This window comes from Stegostoma tigrinum, chromosome 7, assembly GCF_030684315.1.
Source record: "Stegostoma tigrinum isolate sSteTig4 chromosome 7, sSteTig4.hap1, whole genome shotgun sequence".
Classification (NCBI taxonomy): Eukaryota; Metazoa; Chordata; class Chondrichthyes; order Orectolobiformes; family Stegostomatidae; genus Stegostoma; species Stegostoma tigrinum.
Genome location: NC_081360.1, coordinates 37,687,783 through 37,706,293, shown reverse-complemented (window position 1 = coordinate 37,706,293; position 18,511 = coordinate 37,687,783). Strand labels below are relative to the sequence as shown.

The 18,511-nt window shown below is 41.3% G+C and overlaps 1 protein-coding gene across 1 annotated transcript in view; it reads left to right on the top strand.

The window, feature by feature from the left end:
* The first annotated feature begins 265 nt into the window (after positions 1-265).
* LOC125454191 (collagen alpha-1(II) chain-like) overlaps positions 266-18,511 on the top strand; it is a 163,823-nt gene continuing 145,577 nt past the window's right edge. Inside the window, exon 1 of the mRNA XM_048534698.2 lies at positions 266-465. Within this exon, the coding sequence (XP_048390655.1) occupies positions 390-465 (76 nt within the window). The 5' untranslated portion in view covers positions 266-389. The remainder of the gene's footprint in view (positions 466-18,511) is intronic.

The following is an 18,511-nucleotide window of genomic DNA, read 5'->3' as shown; positions in this document are numbered from 1 at the left end:
GCATAACATCTATTCATGCTTTTATTTTAACTGAAACGAGTTATTGTTTGCTTTAGATTTGCTTATGGGAGACTTTCAGAAATAAAGTAAATTAGCTTGATTCATTAAAAGAAGTTTATTTTTAGTACATCTGCAGTTTATTAAACAATATAAATCAAAACCAAAATGGAAAAAAGAAGGATACCCATGTAAGTATCAAATTTCAGAGAGAGGCGGGAGATATAGCACTGCCAAACTTTTTTCTATTTAAAGCTTTAGAAGCAGAAGAAAAATTGCAATTTGAACTGAAGCTGGTGCTGAAGAAGGACGAACAAACTGACTTGATGTTACTTCAGAGAAAATTGTCCTCCCATTTGTTTTCATGTGGTATCTGTGCTTAAAATTTAGACATGCAGCATTTTGTGCATTTGTGGTCCTTCCTACTTCTTGTGATAATACAGATGTCATTAACATCAGCTCAACAGGGTGAGTGTCATTCTTGATTTCTTTCTGATTCTGTAGACAGATGTTATTGTTAATTTAGGCTAAAGGCAATATACTACATTTATGAGAATGATCTTCAACATTTTGGATAATTTTTTAAACAAAATTAGCTGTCATATTATTTTGTGCTGCACATTTGTTATTTATATGACTCTTTTACCCCATCTTCAACAATTCCTGTTTTACTGTTTTTTTTTACTGACGTTCGGTGACTCATGTGTGGATGTAATACAAAATGATATGCAGTTGCTTCCTATGATGTGGCGACTGAGGTCATTTTTTCCTCCTTGTCTTGACCTGGATACTGAGCGTCATCCGAGTGTTGAATATTGAGCCTGCTCCAGTCTGCACCCTCTTTTCAAACATGATCATGAGAGATCACTGGTGCATTTGGGTTTCAATTACTTTAAAACTTACTACTTTGACCAATTATTGTTCACTTGTTCAAATTTCTCCTGACTTGATACAATGTTAAATTCAGTAATTAGTGTGCCTTGGGGCAATTTTACTATGCTAAAAGTGCTTCATAAATTTTAATTGTTGTTTTGGTGTATTATTGTGCTGCTCTGTTTGGCTGACAGAGCAGACCAGAGATGGAGAATGAAAATTTAGTATGTCTTAGTACAACACAACAAATACAATGTGTATTTATTTTAATCAAGTGAGATTTTTATGTTATACGTGTTAACAATCCATCTGATTTTCTTAAGAACAAATTCAGTACATATATTTTGATCAAATTATTCTCTTTTTCCTTATTCTTAAAGAATGTTGCAACTCATAATAGCGTACCGGATTGGACTTTGGCACTTTTTCCTGCTCTCAGTTTGACACAGTACACCATTGCAAATTTAACTGTTTGTTTGTCTTGATCCTAACTTGGCTTTCCATACTGCCTAAACTGGGTTTTAAATGGCTGTGCTTTCTTAAAGTTTTGGAGAAACTTACTAATAGGATAATTGTATTTGTACATGACTTCTAATTTCCATAGTTCAATAAATGTTGGACAATGCAGCATGGCATTTTAACCTTTAATATACCATCAAACTTAACATGGTTCACATTGAGGCAAACAAGTTTACACATCAAAATGTGTTCTGGTTGACATAACTGCATGTAATCAACTGTATCAGACAGCTCAACTGCGATATTTGCTCCTTCAATCTACCCAGTTTAGTGAGAGAGAGACAGCAGTAGCCTCTAGGCTACTCATATTAAGATCATGTTTCCTGCTACAATGTAAACTGCTTCGATCTAAGGACCAAATATTACAGTTGATCTGTCTGATACAGTTGGTTACAAGTAGTTATGTCATAACTGGAACATATTTTAACGTGTCAACTTGTTGTCTTGGCATGGTACTGAGCACAACATCTTCTAACTCGACTACGTAATTCTAACAGGAGGTGTGAAATGGCTTGACTATGAAAAATCACACAAGCTATCCTGATGACATTCGAAAAGTAGGAATTTAGTTGAATAAGTTTCCTTCATGTTGAGAATGATTGCTATAACTCTGGGAGGAATGCAATAAGAAATACTTTGGGGACCAGTGCCACTGTCGTTCTAATGCATCCTTGCTGCAAAAGTGAAATAGCACATAAAGTCTGCTCAAGAAATATTTAAAGCAGCACATGTCTGAAAGTAATAAGCTCTATACAGTAGTGAAATTGTTATTATTGAACAATGGAGCCTGGCATGACGAAATAAAAATCAAGAGGATATTATAAAAAAAATCTAGAATCTCATCATTTGTTTATTTTATCATGACACTTATCATGGAATAGCCATATGGAGGCCATGACTAATCAGGCAGATCTGAGATTGCACATTCACAGTAAGTAGATCACTTGCTGACTCCTAAAGCCAATCTACTACCAACAAGGCACAAGTTCAACATTCTTTACTTAGCTGGATGAAATGGCAACAGCAATCAAGAACTGCAAGGCCATCAAGAACAAAACAATCCTTTTGATCAGCATGCCATCCACCACCTTGAAAGTACATTCCATCCACCATCAATGTGCAATGTCTGCAGAATATCCCACTCCCAAGCTGCACTGCAAAGATCTTCAATGCATCTTCAACAGCATCCTCCAAACCTGGGATCTGTACCACTCAGAGAGGCAAGGACAACAGCTGCCTGTACTTGCAAGTTCTTTCCAAGCCACACATCACCATTCTGACTTGGAACTGTATCATTCCTTTACTGTTACTAAGTAAAATCCTGGATTTCCCTCCATAGTCGTGCTGCAGATATTCTGGCAGCATAGAAATCATGGGAAGTTGAGTTAGCATTGGGTTTCTGAACATAATGACTTGCACTGAATGAAGCCATCTTCTAAGTTATGGATGGAGTTGAGGTATTTTCCTGGAGAAAATCAGAAACCAGATATGTTTATGGAACATCTGTATGTCTTTTCATCCAGTTAACAATGATCCATAATTGATAACACGTCTTTCTCACTTGGAAAACAGAGTGTGAAATGATGGACAGGTTTTTCCTTGCAGGAGGTGGGGTGAAAAATGATGAGAAGAGCAAATATTTGGCTGAGTTGGCCATGGAGAGCTATTCACCCCACTTCTCACCATCTCAGTAATTAGGTGCAAAAGTCCATTGGGGAATGTTTCTGCTGATCAACACTTAAGGTCCATAAGTGGTCAATTACTGAACATTTATAGACTTCAGTCAGCTGAATACATGCCCTTTTAGCAGGTGAGAAAAGTGGCTGCTTTCCAGATGGGAAGGCCAGATCGAACTGCCTGCCAGAATGATAATGAAGGCCTCGTTTTAATCCTAATCTTGGGAACATTGGAGAAAGGATTGGAGTCAAGGAGATGGCCATCTACCTGCCCTTCTGATCCCTTTTCTTCCACAGCTCCACCGCACAATAAGTGAAGGAGCAAGACTGAACATCTTGTCAATGGAGGCTTTGAAGAGTAGGTCTCAACGATTGGTTTTCAGGTCCCAGCGGCCTCAGGCCTCAGATTGGCTCACAACGTCTGGGTGAGGCAAGACTCCACTGTTGAGGCTATGATTGACGAGATGCTCAGCTGTAATTTCTTAACATGCAGGTTGGAGGTTAATGTAGCGAGTTTTCTTGATGTTGCTGATAGTGAGTCATCCACCAATGAACAAACCCGCTCCCACATTCAGGGTACAAATCAAAGAATTACTGTCAATAGTGGTCTGAGTGTACACAAATATATGAACAATGATCAAAACCTACTGCATATCTCTGAGGAAATCTATTCTATCAACAAATGAGTCAGTAAAGATCTTTATTGACAGTAGTAAAATTTGTAATGCTTGCTAAACATCCCTAATTTCAATAAAATGCTAGCCAAACCTGCTTTGCAATAATGTTGACTAAATATAGTTCCTTGTCTGAGATATGCTGATGAGGACAGGGAGGCCCAATAATTTGTAACTGGAAAATTACAGTGGTCAGACAGCAGGAAAATCAACATTTCAGGCCAAAACCCTTTGTTAGGATTGTACAGTCCTGATGGATTATTTCTGCTATCATTCTCTGTGTCCTCTTCTCCAGCTTTTCCAGTTTTGTGTCTACACCCCTCTTCAGATCCCTATCAGGCTTCCTGGGAGCAAGGTTCACAAAGCCCACTTTGTCAACTGCCCAGTCCTGTCAAAGGGTTTCTGCCCAAGATGCTGACTTTCCTGCTCCTCGGATATTGTCTTACCTGCTGTGCTTTTCCAGCTTCACATCTATTGACTCTGGCTTCCAACATCTGTAGTCCTTACTATCTTCAAGACAATAATTTGTAGATTGTGCTTTGGCTTTTAAAACCTACAGATGATTCCATCAGATTCATGGGAAGACAGGCTGTATAGGCCCCGTTGAAAAACAATTTGCTCTTGTTTCTCTCGGTTCAAGTGGTCGTGAGATTAGAATAAAGTAATAACAGTTTGCAATTAGATTAATACAGTAAAATATACTACTGTGGCTTACAATAATGAAAGAAATGATTTTGTGTCAGCTGCTGAACAGACCACACATGAGATGGGTTCTAAGCAGCATCACAAAAGAAGGGTTGCCAAGGATGAGAAGTTTTGGGGTGGAATTTCGAGATATGGGATCAAGGCAACTGAAGGCACCACTGTCAATGATAAAAGAGGTGAAAGACCAAGAGACAAGAAGAAGGAGTTCAACTGATAGTTTGTAGACCTAGAAAAAAATAAAGAATTAGTGAAAGGAGACTTATATCATATGAAGAATGAACAACCGTTGTCCATTCACACCCTTGAATTTGCTGTAATATTTATTAAGGTCATGACTGAACTGATTGTACCCTCAAATCCACATCCCTACCTATCTCTGATGACTTTCAACTTTTTGCTTGAATGGATTTCAATGTGAGAATTTACATTTTAATTTCTAATTTTTGGCCAATGAGGCAGCAGTGATAGCCACATAAGCTTAAGGGTGAATCTCCTACTTCTGTAGGAGGCAAGAGAAATGATGATATGGATGAATTTAATTGGGTGACAATCAAAAAAAAAGTTTCTCCCTGGCAAGATACACTTCTATATTGATATTCTCTGACTTTCCTAAATGATCATTAAAAGGACCAGAATTGACTAGTCACTTATTAGTGCCTTGCCAGTGACACCGACATTCTATGAATGTGTTTAAAAAAAGATTCATTGAGGCAGACATGCTGTGAAAATATTGTTGCTAATCAACTTCAGGACAATGATACATGCTTGAATTCTTAGATTATTTTTCCAATTGGCTGGGAGGCCATTGGTTCCTCTTTGAGGCATAATTCATCGAGTGAATCTGTTTCATTTTGCATCATTGTTTTAAATGAAAGATACACTTTTATTTTATTGTGCTGGTACTGTGAATGCTGAGAACTGTTACGTTGCATGCAAAACCTGACCCTTATGTAATTGCACACAACTGTACCTGTACAACTCTGTGAACTCCAATGATCTAGAGACAAGCATGATGACATGCTTTGCTCAAGTAAGCAGCAGGTAGATTCGGACGCAGAAACACTGGAACATGTTCCGTAGTTCTCCTACATCCTCTGTTGTGACTAATTGCTTTAATACTTCACTGTCCCCGCTGTCTTGGAGACCAAGCCAAAACAATAATCTTCCCCTCCTGCACATTACAGAGGCCAGACGCTTTTCTCCATTACTTACATAAATGGTTCTGCGGTGTACAATCCCAATGCTAGGCTTCCCACACTAGCTTCATTGGCTAAGATTACTGTTCCTGTAATTAATCTTCTAAACCTTGACTGTAATTCCCTATAATCCCCATTAATCCCCATTAATGACAAAAAAGATCAACAGCACATTCCAATGAAAGATGATGCTCCATTCTATGGACAACCATATAATAAAGTAATAAATAAGCTTTACCTCAATTAAGTCAATATATAATTAAGATCACCAGGGCCACACATGTGCTGTCAAGACATAGATTCATGCAGCGAAGATTACCTTCAATTCTTTAAATCTGCGCTGATTTATCTACACTAATCTCACTTTCCAGCACTTGGTCCAAAACCCTTAATGTTATAACATTTCAAGTACTCATCCATTTTTTTTAAGAGATTGTTGTGATGGTACCCATCTCAACTACCCTCCCAGGCCGTATATTCCAGATCTCCACCATCTTCTGAAGTGAAAAGAAAATGTTCTTAAATCCAGTCTGAGCCCCTTGCTCTTCACCTTAAAATACAGCCCTTAGTCATTGACAATTCAACTAACGGGAACTGTTGCTTCCTATCTCCACTGAGCATGCGTTCTTAGAAACATAGAATTCCTACAGGTTGGAAGCAGGCTATTCTGCCCATCAACCCTCCAAAGAGCATTCACCCAGACTCACGCCTTCCACCTTATCCCTGGAACGCTGCTTTCACCATGGCCAATCCTAAGCTGCACATCTTCAGTCTGTGGGTGGAAAGCAGAGCACCCAGAGGAAACATGGGGAGAATTTGCAAGGTCTACACAGTTACTTGAGGGTGGAATCAAACCCAGGTCCCTGGTGTTGTAAGGTAGCAATGCAAAACACCGAGTTAACATGTCACCTGTTATTATTCACTATTAACCACTTGCCAGTCTTTCTGCCTTCTGCTAATATATGTATCATCACCCCCACATTCTCATCTACATTGTTTATGTATATAGCACAAACAATAAGTGACCCAGCTCCGACCCTTGTGGTATGCCACTGAACACTGACCGCCAGTCACGTAACTTTCTACCACCAACCTCTGTGTCCTGTCACTAAGCTAATTTTGAATCCATCCTGCCAAATTACCCTGATCCCATGTGTTTTTATCCATTTTATGAGTCTCCCATGTCAACTATTTCAATGGCATTACCCTCATGTATACACTTGGTCAACTCCTTCAAAACTTCAGACAAGTTTGTTGGGCATGGCCTCTGTCTGATAAAGCCATGCTGCCTGTCCTTGATAAATCTTGTTTCTCCAAGTGGAGATTAATTCTCTTTTTCAGAATTTTCTCCAGTAGTTTCCTGACCATTGAAATATGACTTACTGGCCTATAGTTCCCAGGTCTATCTCTCCCTGCCTTCCTGAGAAGTGGAACCATATTAGCTATCCTCCAGTCCTCTGGACTTCCCTTGTGTCTATAGAGTCATAGAGTCATACAGCATGGAAACAGACCCTTTTGGTCCAACTAGCCCATGCTGACTATAATCCCAAACAAAACTAGTCCCACCTGCCTTTGCTTGGCCCATATTCCTCCAAGCATTTCTAATTCATGCACTTATCCAAATGTCTTTTAAATATTGCACTTCATCTGGAAATTTATTCCACACACAAACCAATCTCTGGACCCAGTACTCCAGAAGAGGCCTCAACAATATGCTGTATGAGGTCAACTGGTAAAGTGTGATCTGTAAGGCCTTCAACCTGGCCTTCAACACGATAATGTGTGACCCAGTCCAGAAGGCACATTTTCCAACTTGAATGTGTCAGTAGTTGTCTGAAAACTGGGTGATCGCAGGAGAAAACTCATCCTCGGCTAAGTATATGTGATGGCACCTAGCTCACCAATGACTACTTCAGTCTCCATAATGGAAACAGTAGATTTTTGACTGAGTTCACTCACCAGACCGGGAATAAATTTGGATATGACATTGACCTAGATATGGATTTCAGTGGCAGATACAGGCAAGGTTTGAAGGTGGACAATGGTGAAGAGATGAAGGTAGCTGGTTTACTGATAGGGAAGGTATTTGGTTTGAAAGTCAGCCCAGCCTTAAACAGAATGATGGGTTTCCAAGATCATCAAGCTTCACACTTCCAGCTTCACATTTGGTTATCTTGGATCATCCAGCTTCACATTTGGTTATCTTGGATTCTTCAACATCTGCAGTTCCCATTATCTCTTATGAGTTTCCAAGCTGTTTAGTTCCCCCGAAACAGTGATCAGGGAGAGGAGATGGAACCAATGTCATGGATATGGTGCTAATCGCAGGGACTGAAGATCCCACAATTTATTTGGAGAATTCTGTGGTTTATTCGCAGCTAACTGTGCAACAGTTAATTTGACAATACAAAGGAAGGTTGAAGAATGGCAGTAAATTAGGAAAATTGATAGATCAGCATGCAGATAGAAGTTAGTCTTTTAGATATGGACGTTGTTATTAAGGAGAAACACACAGATGAGGTAAATGTAAGGATGGATCCTTTACAGATTTATGGATGAGGGAATGATGACATTGCCAGAAGTACTCTGCCACACATGGGTAGGTTAAAATGGGACCAGGTGAGTGCACTTCCAATAGTCAAAGAAGCATTGAAGGAAGATAATGCAATGTGTCACATAACATCAAGTAGTAACAATATGACAAATTTCCATAGCACGACTAAGCATTTTTAGTGGGATAATTAGTTAAGTGCATTAAGGTGTAAAAGTGGACTACACTGAGTTTGGGGTTAAATCATATAGCCGAAACAAAGTGGAAACTTAACTTTGCATCTGATCTATTTTAAACCATCAAAGTGAAAAGGCACTTTGTTTCCCAGTGCTAATATTTTTCTCCTAGAATCATAGAACCATGGAATCCCCACAGTGTGGAAAGAGATCACTTTCCCCCTCAAGTCCGCACCAACCCTCTGAAAAGCATCCCACCCAAAATTCCCCTGCTGTATCAATATAATCCTGAATTTACCATGGCTAACCCACATAACCTGCACATCTTTAGTCTGTGGGAGGAAACCGGAGCACCCGGAGAGAACCCACGCAGACATGGGAAGAATGTGTTAACTTCACCGACAGTTGCCCAAGGGTGGAAGTGAACCCAACTACCCCAACAAACCAAGGCATTTAAATAGCAAACAGGACAGAACACTGATGCTTCACCTGAGGCACGCTGACAGTGTTACCTAGCAGGGTGACAAAACGTTTGCAATCAAACACACCGGCTCGCTGAGCAAGTCTACAAACTGAGCTACAAATCTTCTCAAACTTTAAATCTAGCGATCTCTGTCTTAAATATCCACAGCCTTCTGTGGCAATGAATTCCATAGATTCACCACTCTCTGGCTGAAGAAGTTTCTCCTTATCTCCGTTCTAACGGGTCTTCCCTTTACTCTAAGGCTGCGCCTTCTGGTACCTCGGGTCCCTCGGTTCCTACCATTGGAAATATCTTCCCAATGTCCACTCTGTCCAGGCTGTTCAGCATCCTGTAAGTTTCAATTAGATCCCCCGTCATCTTTCTGAACTCCAATGAGTATAGACCCAGAGCCCTCAAACTTTCTTCATATGTTAAGGCTTTCATTCCTGGGATCAGTCTTATGAATTTCCTCTGGACCCACTCTAGGGCCAGTACATCCTTCCTGAGGTATGTTGCCCAAAATTGCTCACAATACTCCATTTGTGGCCTGGCCAGATCTATACAAAGCCTCAGAAGTACATCCCTGGTTTTGTAATCTAGTCCTCTCAAAATAAATGCCAACATTGTATTTGCCTTCCCAACTACCAACTCAACCTGCAAATTTACCTTCAGGGAATCCTCCACTAGGACGCCCTTTGCACTTCAGACTTCTGAATTTTCTCCCCATTTAGAAAATAATCAATACCTCTATTCTTCCTACCAAAGTACATGACCTCACACTTTCCCACATTGTATTTCATCTGCCACTTCTTGGCCCACTCTCCTAAGCTGTCCAAATCTTTCTGCAGTCTCCCTGCATCTTCACACTACCTGTCCCTCTACATATTTCTGTATCATCTGTAAACTTAGTCAGAGTGCCCTCAGTTCCTTCGTCTAGATCACAGACCCTTGTGGAACATGATTAGTCACTGGCTGCCATTCTGAGAAAGACCTTTTGTCCCCACTCTCTGCTTTCTGCCAGAACCAATCTTCTATCCGTGCTAGCACTTGCCTCTAATACCAACGGCCCTTATTTTACTCAGCAGTTTCCTGTGTGGCACCTTTTCAAAGGTCTTCTGGAAGTCCAGGTAGATAACATCTTTTGGGCCTCCTTGGTCGAACATGCTCAATACTTCCTCAAAGAATTCTAACAGATTTGTCAGGCATGCCCTCCCCTCGATGAAACCATGCTGACTTTGCCCCATTTTACCATGCGCTTCCAAATATTCAGAAATCTCATCCTTCACAATGGACTCTAAAATCTTACCCACGTCCAAGGTTAGGCTAATTGGCCTGTAATTTTCCATCTTGTGCCTGACTCCCTTTTTAAACAAGGGTGTCATGTTAGCGATTTTCCAGTTCTTTGGGACTCTGCCTGACTCTAGCGATACCTGAAACGCTAACGCACCACTAATGCTTCCACTATCTTTTTAGTTATCTCCTGAAGAACTCTAGGGTGTAGTCTATCTGGTCCAGGTAATTTACCCACCTTCAGGCTATTCAGTTTTTCTAGAACCTTCTCCTTGATGGCCACCATACTCAGCTCTGCCCCCTGACTCTTTTAATTTTTTGGGATATTACTAATGTCTTCCACTGTTAAGACTGATGCAAAGTATGCCACTTCCTTGTTCACCATTACTATTTCTCCAGTGTCATTTTCTAATGGCCCATGTCCAATTTTGCCTCTTTACATTTTATATACCTAAAGAAACTCTTGCAATCTTCTTTCATATTACTGGCTAGTTTGCCCTCGTATTTAATCTTCTCCCTCCTAATTTCTTTTTGCATTGCCCTGTGTTGGTATTTGTAGGCTTCCCAATCTCTGGCTTCCTACTGACCTTCTCTACATCATATGCTTTCACTTTTGTTTTTATGCCCATGTCAGCCATGGATGCCTCATCTTCTCTTTAGTATGCTTCTTTTTCCTAGAGATGAATTTTTGCTGTGTCTCCAGAAACCCCTGTCATTGCTGTTCCACTGTCTTTACTGTTTGGCTTCTCTTCCAGTCAATTCTGGTCAGCTCCCTCCTCGTGGCTCTGTAGTTGCCTTTATTCAACTCTAATATGATTACATCTGATTCCACCTTCTCCATCTCCAATTGCAGGGTAAATTTTATCATCTTACGTTCACTGCCTCCTAAGGGTTCCCTTAAAGTCACTTCAAGTTCACCTTAAGGTCTCGTATCAAGTCTACTCATTGCACAACATTAAATTCGGAATTAAAGATAGTATCAGAGATAATGGGAACTGCAGATGCTGGAGAATCCAAGATAATAAAATGTGAGGCTGGATGAACACTGCAGGCCCAGCAGCATGCTCATTCAGAATTGTCTGTTCCCTACTAGGCTTCACCACACGCTGCTCCAAAAAGCCAACTCATAGACATTCCACAAATTTGCCTCTGTTCAACCTTTTACCAATTAGATTTTTCCAGTCCGCCTGCATATTGAAATCCCCAATGATCATAGTAACCTTGTCTTTCTTACACACCTTTTCTTTCACCTTTTCTATCTTGTGTCCCAAATCCCAACTACTGTTTCAAAGCCTGTACGTAGCTCCCGTTATGGTTTTGTTTTTTTATCTTTGCAGTTCCTCAACTCTACCCACATAGATTCTACATCATCTGACCCTATTTTGTTTTGTGCTATTGATTTAATTCCATTTCATACTAATAAGGCAACCTCGCCCCCTCTGTCCACTTGCCTGTCTTTTTGATAGGGTATATATCCTTAGGTATTCCGCTCCCACTCCTGACTCCCTGTAGCCACGTATCTGAGGCGCCCACACTTCATATCTACCAATTTCAATCTGTGCCACAAGCTTATTTACCTTATTTCATATACTGCGTGCATTCAGATACAACACCTTGAGCCCTGTATTGTCTGTCCCTCATCTCATTGCAATCCCTTTATCCAGTGTCTTTTGAAGTCTGATTCCTAACCCATTCCAAACACTCTGTCCTATTTTATGTCCTGGAGACTTTAATAACCTCTCCTGCATTCTCTCGTCTTTTCATTTTTATCGTACTTCTCCACGCACTTGAATCCAGACGCACAGATGTTAACCTGCTGCTTTGTTTCCCAATGGCCATTGTACTACTTGGCGTTTTATCCTTCCCTTCACGCGCCATCCCTTCCACTTCTTGTTTTAATATGCACATTCTTACAATGATTTAATCCACTCGGACCTGCGTTTTGTGTATTTATACATTATGAATGTTTCCAGTGAAGATTTTAGTTAAAAAGCTTTGAATCTCCAGCTGTTTCAATTCTGTCTTACAACTGAAGCCAACTTGAAATGGTATTGTATATAAACGCCTGCGGAGGCAGAATGTTGTCTTTGTTTTCTAAATTTTTACATTAAGTGTTTAATATCTTTAAAGTCGCCATATTAATTTCAAAAAGAATTATAGAAACATTTGTCTCCAATCTTTTGCTTTGGACTGCAGATCGGTGTTGGCTGTTTCAAAAATGTTATGATTTTGCTTGGGGTTGAAATGACAAATCTAAGCTTTGCAGATATCATACTTAAAAGGTTAAACAATAAAAGGAAACAAATTAACTTTGCCAGTCCCTTATTTTTTAAAAATATAGCATATGCACAATTGCCTCATCTTCATAACTGCCAAAAAAGTGAAACCATTTCAATCTTTGTGCATAATGGCATTCCATCTTTTTTCAACTGCCTTTGTATTCAAAACGACCATAACTGGATCTATCTCTACTGTTGTTCTCTGTTACCTAAAGGGAAGGCAAGAAGCCCTCATTGCCCAGCACTTACATTGAAATCCTGGTGTGTATTCAAAATTCCTGTTATTCATAACATTAAATTCAAGGAATGAACCTCAAGCTGCAGCAGTCTCTATTGTGGAACTACTGCACATATATCTGAATAAATAATCATAACATCTTATGGATTAAACTCAGCCAGTCACAAATAAACACACAAAATGTAACAGTACACCTAGTCCATTTTAAGATAATTGATGAAAGAAACAATTTTTGTTTCTGTAGTTTATTTCGACCAATGTTGCTTGTTGTGCTTATAAAGGATAACAGTGCCTAAAATATGAAAATGTTTCAGTGATCTATTCAACCCTTGACAAGCAAATGGGTTAAACAATTAATAAGCCTGTTATGATTACTCCAGTTTTGATTACAGACTTCCTTATTAAAATAATACCTTTTGAAATCATTGCCATATAAAGTAATACAACCTCCTTAATGCTGTAACATCCCGTTTTTCTTTGTTCCATGGAGTCATTCAAATTGGCAAATATTTAGATTGGTCATACTCTTTGGAATGCAAGCACAGGTTACCGATTCTTTAATCTGTGCCCTACAGTTGCCGTGTTGTTAAAATTTATGTTTGTGGACCTCATCCAGAACCCGAGCTACAAGTCTTCTCAAAAACTTATGTTTGTCTTAAAAGTAAACCATGTCTTTGCCTATGTAACTGGCTGGATTTTTCAGATATTTTCTCCGAAAATCCTTTATGAAAATGAATTATCGCAAATTTGTAGCTAGCTGGTGGTTATTTAGTAAACAGCTCTAAATTATTAACCTGGAATATGACTATGATTCGCACAGAAAGCATTCTTAGTTATCGTTAATTGCTATTGAAACATTGGTAGTGAGTTGCCTCCCTGAATTGCTACAGTGCATGCGATGAAGGTGCTTCCTTAGGATAGGAGGGTATTGTGGGTTTGGGAATGGTGGGGAAGACGTCTCTTCATTATTACTGCCACACACAAAAACTTCAACTATACATGCAACAAAAGGCTTGAGCAACAAATGTTTGAATCAGGGTAACAATGTATGACAATAATGTTGAGGCACCCCAATAACATTCACATCCCACTGTTTGGAGGATGCTATTAAAATGTTATTTGTGTGAGGTGCGCCTGTTGAATGATCATATGACTGAGGAATTGCTTTTGTTTCTGATATCGCCCACAAAGGCTCATTGGAACTGCCCTCGATGGATTCAGGCCCAAAAGCTGTGGTGTCGCTGTGTCCACGGCATTAAGTAAAAACCAAAATAAAAATGTGGATGCTGTAAATCAGAAACAAAACCAGAAATTGCTGGAATAGCTCAGTAGGTCAGGCAGCATGAGTGCAGAGAAGTCAGAGTTAACGTTCTGGGTCAAGTGACCCTTCCTCAGAACCATTAACCCTGATTTCTCTCCTCAGATGCTGCCGGACCTGCTGATGTTTTACAACAATTTTTCTTTTAATTCTGCTGCACTAATAACTGAGGAGCAAACTCACACATGCGGAAGCTTACGACCAGAATTAATCTTCAGTGGAAGTGTAATTGATCCTTGCAGCAGAATTTCTAGCCTAAGCAAATAAGAGATGGGCTGTGGTGCTATGCTCTGTCCAGATGGACCCGAGAAAGCCTTTCTGCAATGAAACATCTCCTTTCATTTGGCCCAATGTGGGACATTGCACAGCCTCTTGGACATCAGGTTTCTGTACAGGCCATGTCTAGGGTTTTTTTGACAAATACTACCCAGAAAGAGGATGCCTCTTGTTTCTTGAAATCTCTGTTGCAAACAACTAGTGGATGCACTGAATCTATGGGATGGGCAATGGGGATCAGTGAGATCCACAAAATTCTGGATGTTTTTCAGACTGAACAGCATATGATAATCAGAGATAATGGGAACTGCAGATGCTGGAGAACCCAAGAAAACAAAGTGTGGGGCTGGATGAACACAGCAGGCCAAGCAGCGTCTTAGGAGCACAAAAGCTGACGTTTCGGGCCTAGACCCTTCATCAGAAAAGGGGGATGGGGAGAGGATTCTGAAATAAATAGGGAGAGAGGGGGAGGCGGACTGAAGATGAATAGAGGAGAAGGTAGGTGGAGAGGACAGTATGGGTGGGGAGGTACGGAGGGGATATTTCAGTACGAGGAAGACAGACAGGGGCAGGATGAGGTTAGTAGGTAGGAAATGGAGGTGCGGCTTGAGGTGGGATGAGGGGATAGGTGAGAGGAAGAGCAGGTTAGGCAGGCGGGGACAAGCTGGGCTGATTTTGGGATGCAGTGGGGGGAGGGGAGATTTTGAAGCGAGTGAAATCCACCTTGATGCTATTGGGCTGCAGGGTTCCCAAACGGAAAATGAGTTGCTGTTCCTGCTACCTACAGGTGGCAGCATTATGGCACTGCAGGAGGCCCAGGATGGACATGTCGTCTAAGGAATGGGAGGGGGAGTTGAAATGGTTCCCAACTGGGAGGTGCAGTTGTTTATTGCGAACCAAGCGGAGGTGTTCTGCAAAGCGGTCCCCAAGCCTCCGCTTGGTTTCCCCAATGTAGAGGAAGCCACACCGGGTACAGCGGATGCAGTATACCACATTGGCAGATGTGCAGGTGAACAACTGCTTGATGTGGAAAATAACCTTGGGCCCTGGGATGGGGGTGAGGGAGGAGGTGTGGGGGCAAGTGTAGCACTTCCTGCAGTAGCAGGGGAAGGTGCCAGGTGTGGTGGGGTTGGAGGGGAGTGTGGAGCGGACAAGGGAGTCGCGGAGAGAGTGGTCTCTCCGGAAAGCAGACAGGGGTGGGGATGGAAAAATGTCTTTGGTGGTGGGGTCAGATTGTAGATGGCGGAAGTGTTGGAGGATGATGCGTTGTATCCAGAGGTTGGTGGGGTGGTGTGTGAGGACGAGGGGGATTCTCTTTTGGCGGTTATTGCGGGGTTAGGGTGTGAGGGATGTGTTGCGGGAAATGCAGGAGACACAGTCAAGGGCGTTCTCAACCACTGCGGGGGGGATGTTGCAGTCCTTGAAGAACGCAGATGTATAGGGACCCGACGTCCATGGTGAAAATGAGGTGTTGGGGACTGGGGAATTGGAAGTTCTGGAGGAGGTGGAAGGCGTGGGTGGTGTCACGGATGTAGGTAGGGATTTCCTGGGCCAAGGGGGAGAAAATGGAGTCCTGATAGGTGGAGATGAGTTCAGTGGGGCAGGAGCAGGCGGAGACAATGGGTCGACCAGGGCAGGCGGGTTTTTGGTTTTTGGGAAGGAGATAGAAGCGGGCGGTGCGGGGTTGGGGAACAGTGAGGTTGGAGGCTGTGGGTGGGAGGTCACCTGAGTTGATGAGGTCATTGATGGTATGGGAGATGATGGTTTGGTGCTTGGGGGTGGGGTCTTGATCAATGGGGCGGTAGGAGGAGGTGTCGGAAAGTTGGCGTCTGACCTCAGCAATGTAAAGGTCAGTACACCACACTACAACTGACAATGCAGCAGTATCAGCCATAGCAACAGAGACAGGGACTTCTTTCTGATTATAGTTCACTGAAAGTGAGTTGCCAGAAGTCACCTTTTGCTACCTGTAAATCTTTTGCTATTGCCAACCCCAGCAACCTTTATGTAGTCCTAACAGCAAATGCAGCTTAAAGCTTAGCTCTTTCTTTCAGTTCATGCTCTTTAATACAAAAGAAAGTAACATTTGAATGGAAAACTTTACAACATCCAATATTCTCTCAATTGATCATGACAATGTTTCATGCTAGTATGAGCAATATGGAAAGGAAGGCTGTCATTCAGACAGCATTAGGACATGATGTGCTTTTGCCTCTTCCTGGGGCTCTATAGGGAGCTCTCTGTCTCCTTGTGAGGAAGGGGCACCTGGAATGACGCCAAGGTCCCACATTCAGAACTTGCTTTGGTGTTAAAACCCCAATAAATGGTAGGACGGATTTCACAGCCTGAGGCCACTGTCGCTGACCCTTCATTGCAGCCAACAACCTTTCATTGGAGACAGCTAGACTTTGGAATGTCAGCAGCAACATCACACAAACAATGCTGCTCGAGACCTCTAACCTTCCAGTTCATTTGTCCAGTGCATCTGACAATCTTGTCTGCTGTGCCTGCAACAGCTTTCACATTTTTATAAAGTCACAACCAGCAGACACCATAGATTTATATCCTGCCAGGGGCTGAGCAGGCTAAATTGCCCGCACTGTGTGAGTTATAGGGGGATGGGTCTGGGTGGGATGCTCCAAGGGGTGGTGTGGACTTGTTGGGCTGAAGGGCCTGTTTCCACACTGTAGGGAATCTAATCTAATCTTAGCTCTTTCATCCCTACTGTGGGACACTCTCTTCTGAAATGAGAGAAAGAGAGGGATGGAGTGAAATTAAAGGCGTTGGAGCCACAGTAATGCATCTGCAGATGGGGGAAAGGTGGTTTGAGTGAGTGAGTAGACAGTGCAGAGGGCATGCTGTTGGCTGTAGGTTTAGAGTAGGTGACAGTAAGTGAGGGAAGGTGCTGCCTGTAATAGGGAGAGTGATACAGCCTTGGTGGGTGCAGTAACAGAGATCGAGTTGGAGGTAGCAGAAAAAAGACTGCCTTGACTTCATGAGCTTTCTCGCAGCAATGTTGGGCTTTTCTCCAGACTGTTAGCACCTCACTCAGCTTGATGACAACCTCAAACCTGACCAGCAGGGTTTGGCAGTCCTGAGAAAAAAGGTCAGCTCTCCTTTGCAACACACGTAATGCTGCAACTTCCAAGTCCCTATTAGCAAAGCATAGAGCTAACTTGCTTCTGTTTGCCATTTCTGAGATGATTCATAATGAACCATGCAGGGCAGCCTCAGGACTGACGTTGCTCCACCTGCTCCACAACTGCATTTTCAACATGGAAAAATGCCATCATCCCAGAGGTCCAGCAACAGTGAGTACATCAGCCTGGAGCAAGAGGGAAGATAGTGTCAGTAGGGTACCATACGGGTGTGATGCATCGCTAAGAAACGGAACTGTGTGAGAAATTTTAATAAAGCACACCGAGACAAAATTTACCATGAAACCTTCTTAAATAGACACTTAGTCAACTTCCGGTTAAATTTAGCACACAGACTCATTTAATCTTATTGTTTGTGCTACTGTATTTGCATACTTTCAACAATGAATACACTTCAAATGTACTTTAGGAATGAAATGCTTTGGAGCGTTCTAACAACAGGAAAGGCACTTTGTGAATGCATAATATTTTCTTTCTTTAATTGCTAATTTATAGTTACGTTAAATGGCAAAAATCAGCTCATATGAGAAACATTACTCAACATCATTGTCATAATTAATAATCAAATTTTATACATCATATCAGGGATTACTTTTCTTGCAAAACTGGGCCACGCTCAAATCACAAGTAGAAAAGGGAAAATGCAATGTAAAAAGAAATTCCACTTAACATGAAACTGATTTCTCTAAGGGGATGTTGTAAGTAAATAGTTGAAACAAACAAGGGAATTTCTTCTGCGCTTTTGTTTCAATAAACTCACTTAAAAGACTTGCCCAATGGAAGCAATATTTCAGATGTTTTGTTGGCTGATTGGTGCTTAGGGATCGGGAGTATTGTAATGTTTAGCTGTTCACCTGACCTTTAATTGTAACCTTACTTCTTAGTTGATAGATAGTATTCACAGTATAGGAAATAGCTCCTGAAGTTAACTACATATTTTGAATTTTGTTTTGCTGGTTTAATTTTCATCTGGAGTGCAGAAAAAGCTTAGGGAATATTGTTCCCATTTTATGTACAATTTAAAATCAAACGTGCTTTTATAAAGCAATTCTGGTTGTGGTAAAAAAAACAAAGATATTCAAGCACTTTTGACGTCTATTTTGATGCTTTGTAAGCAAATGC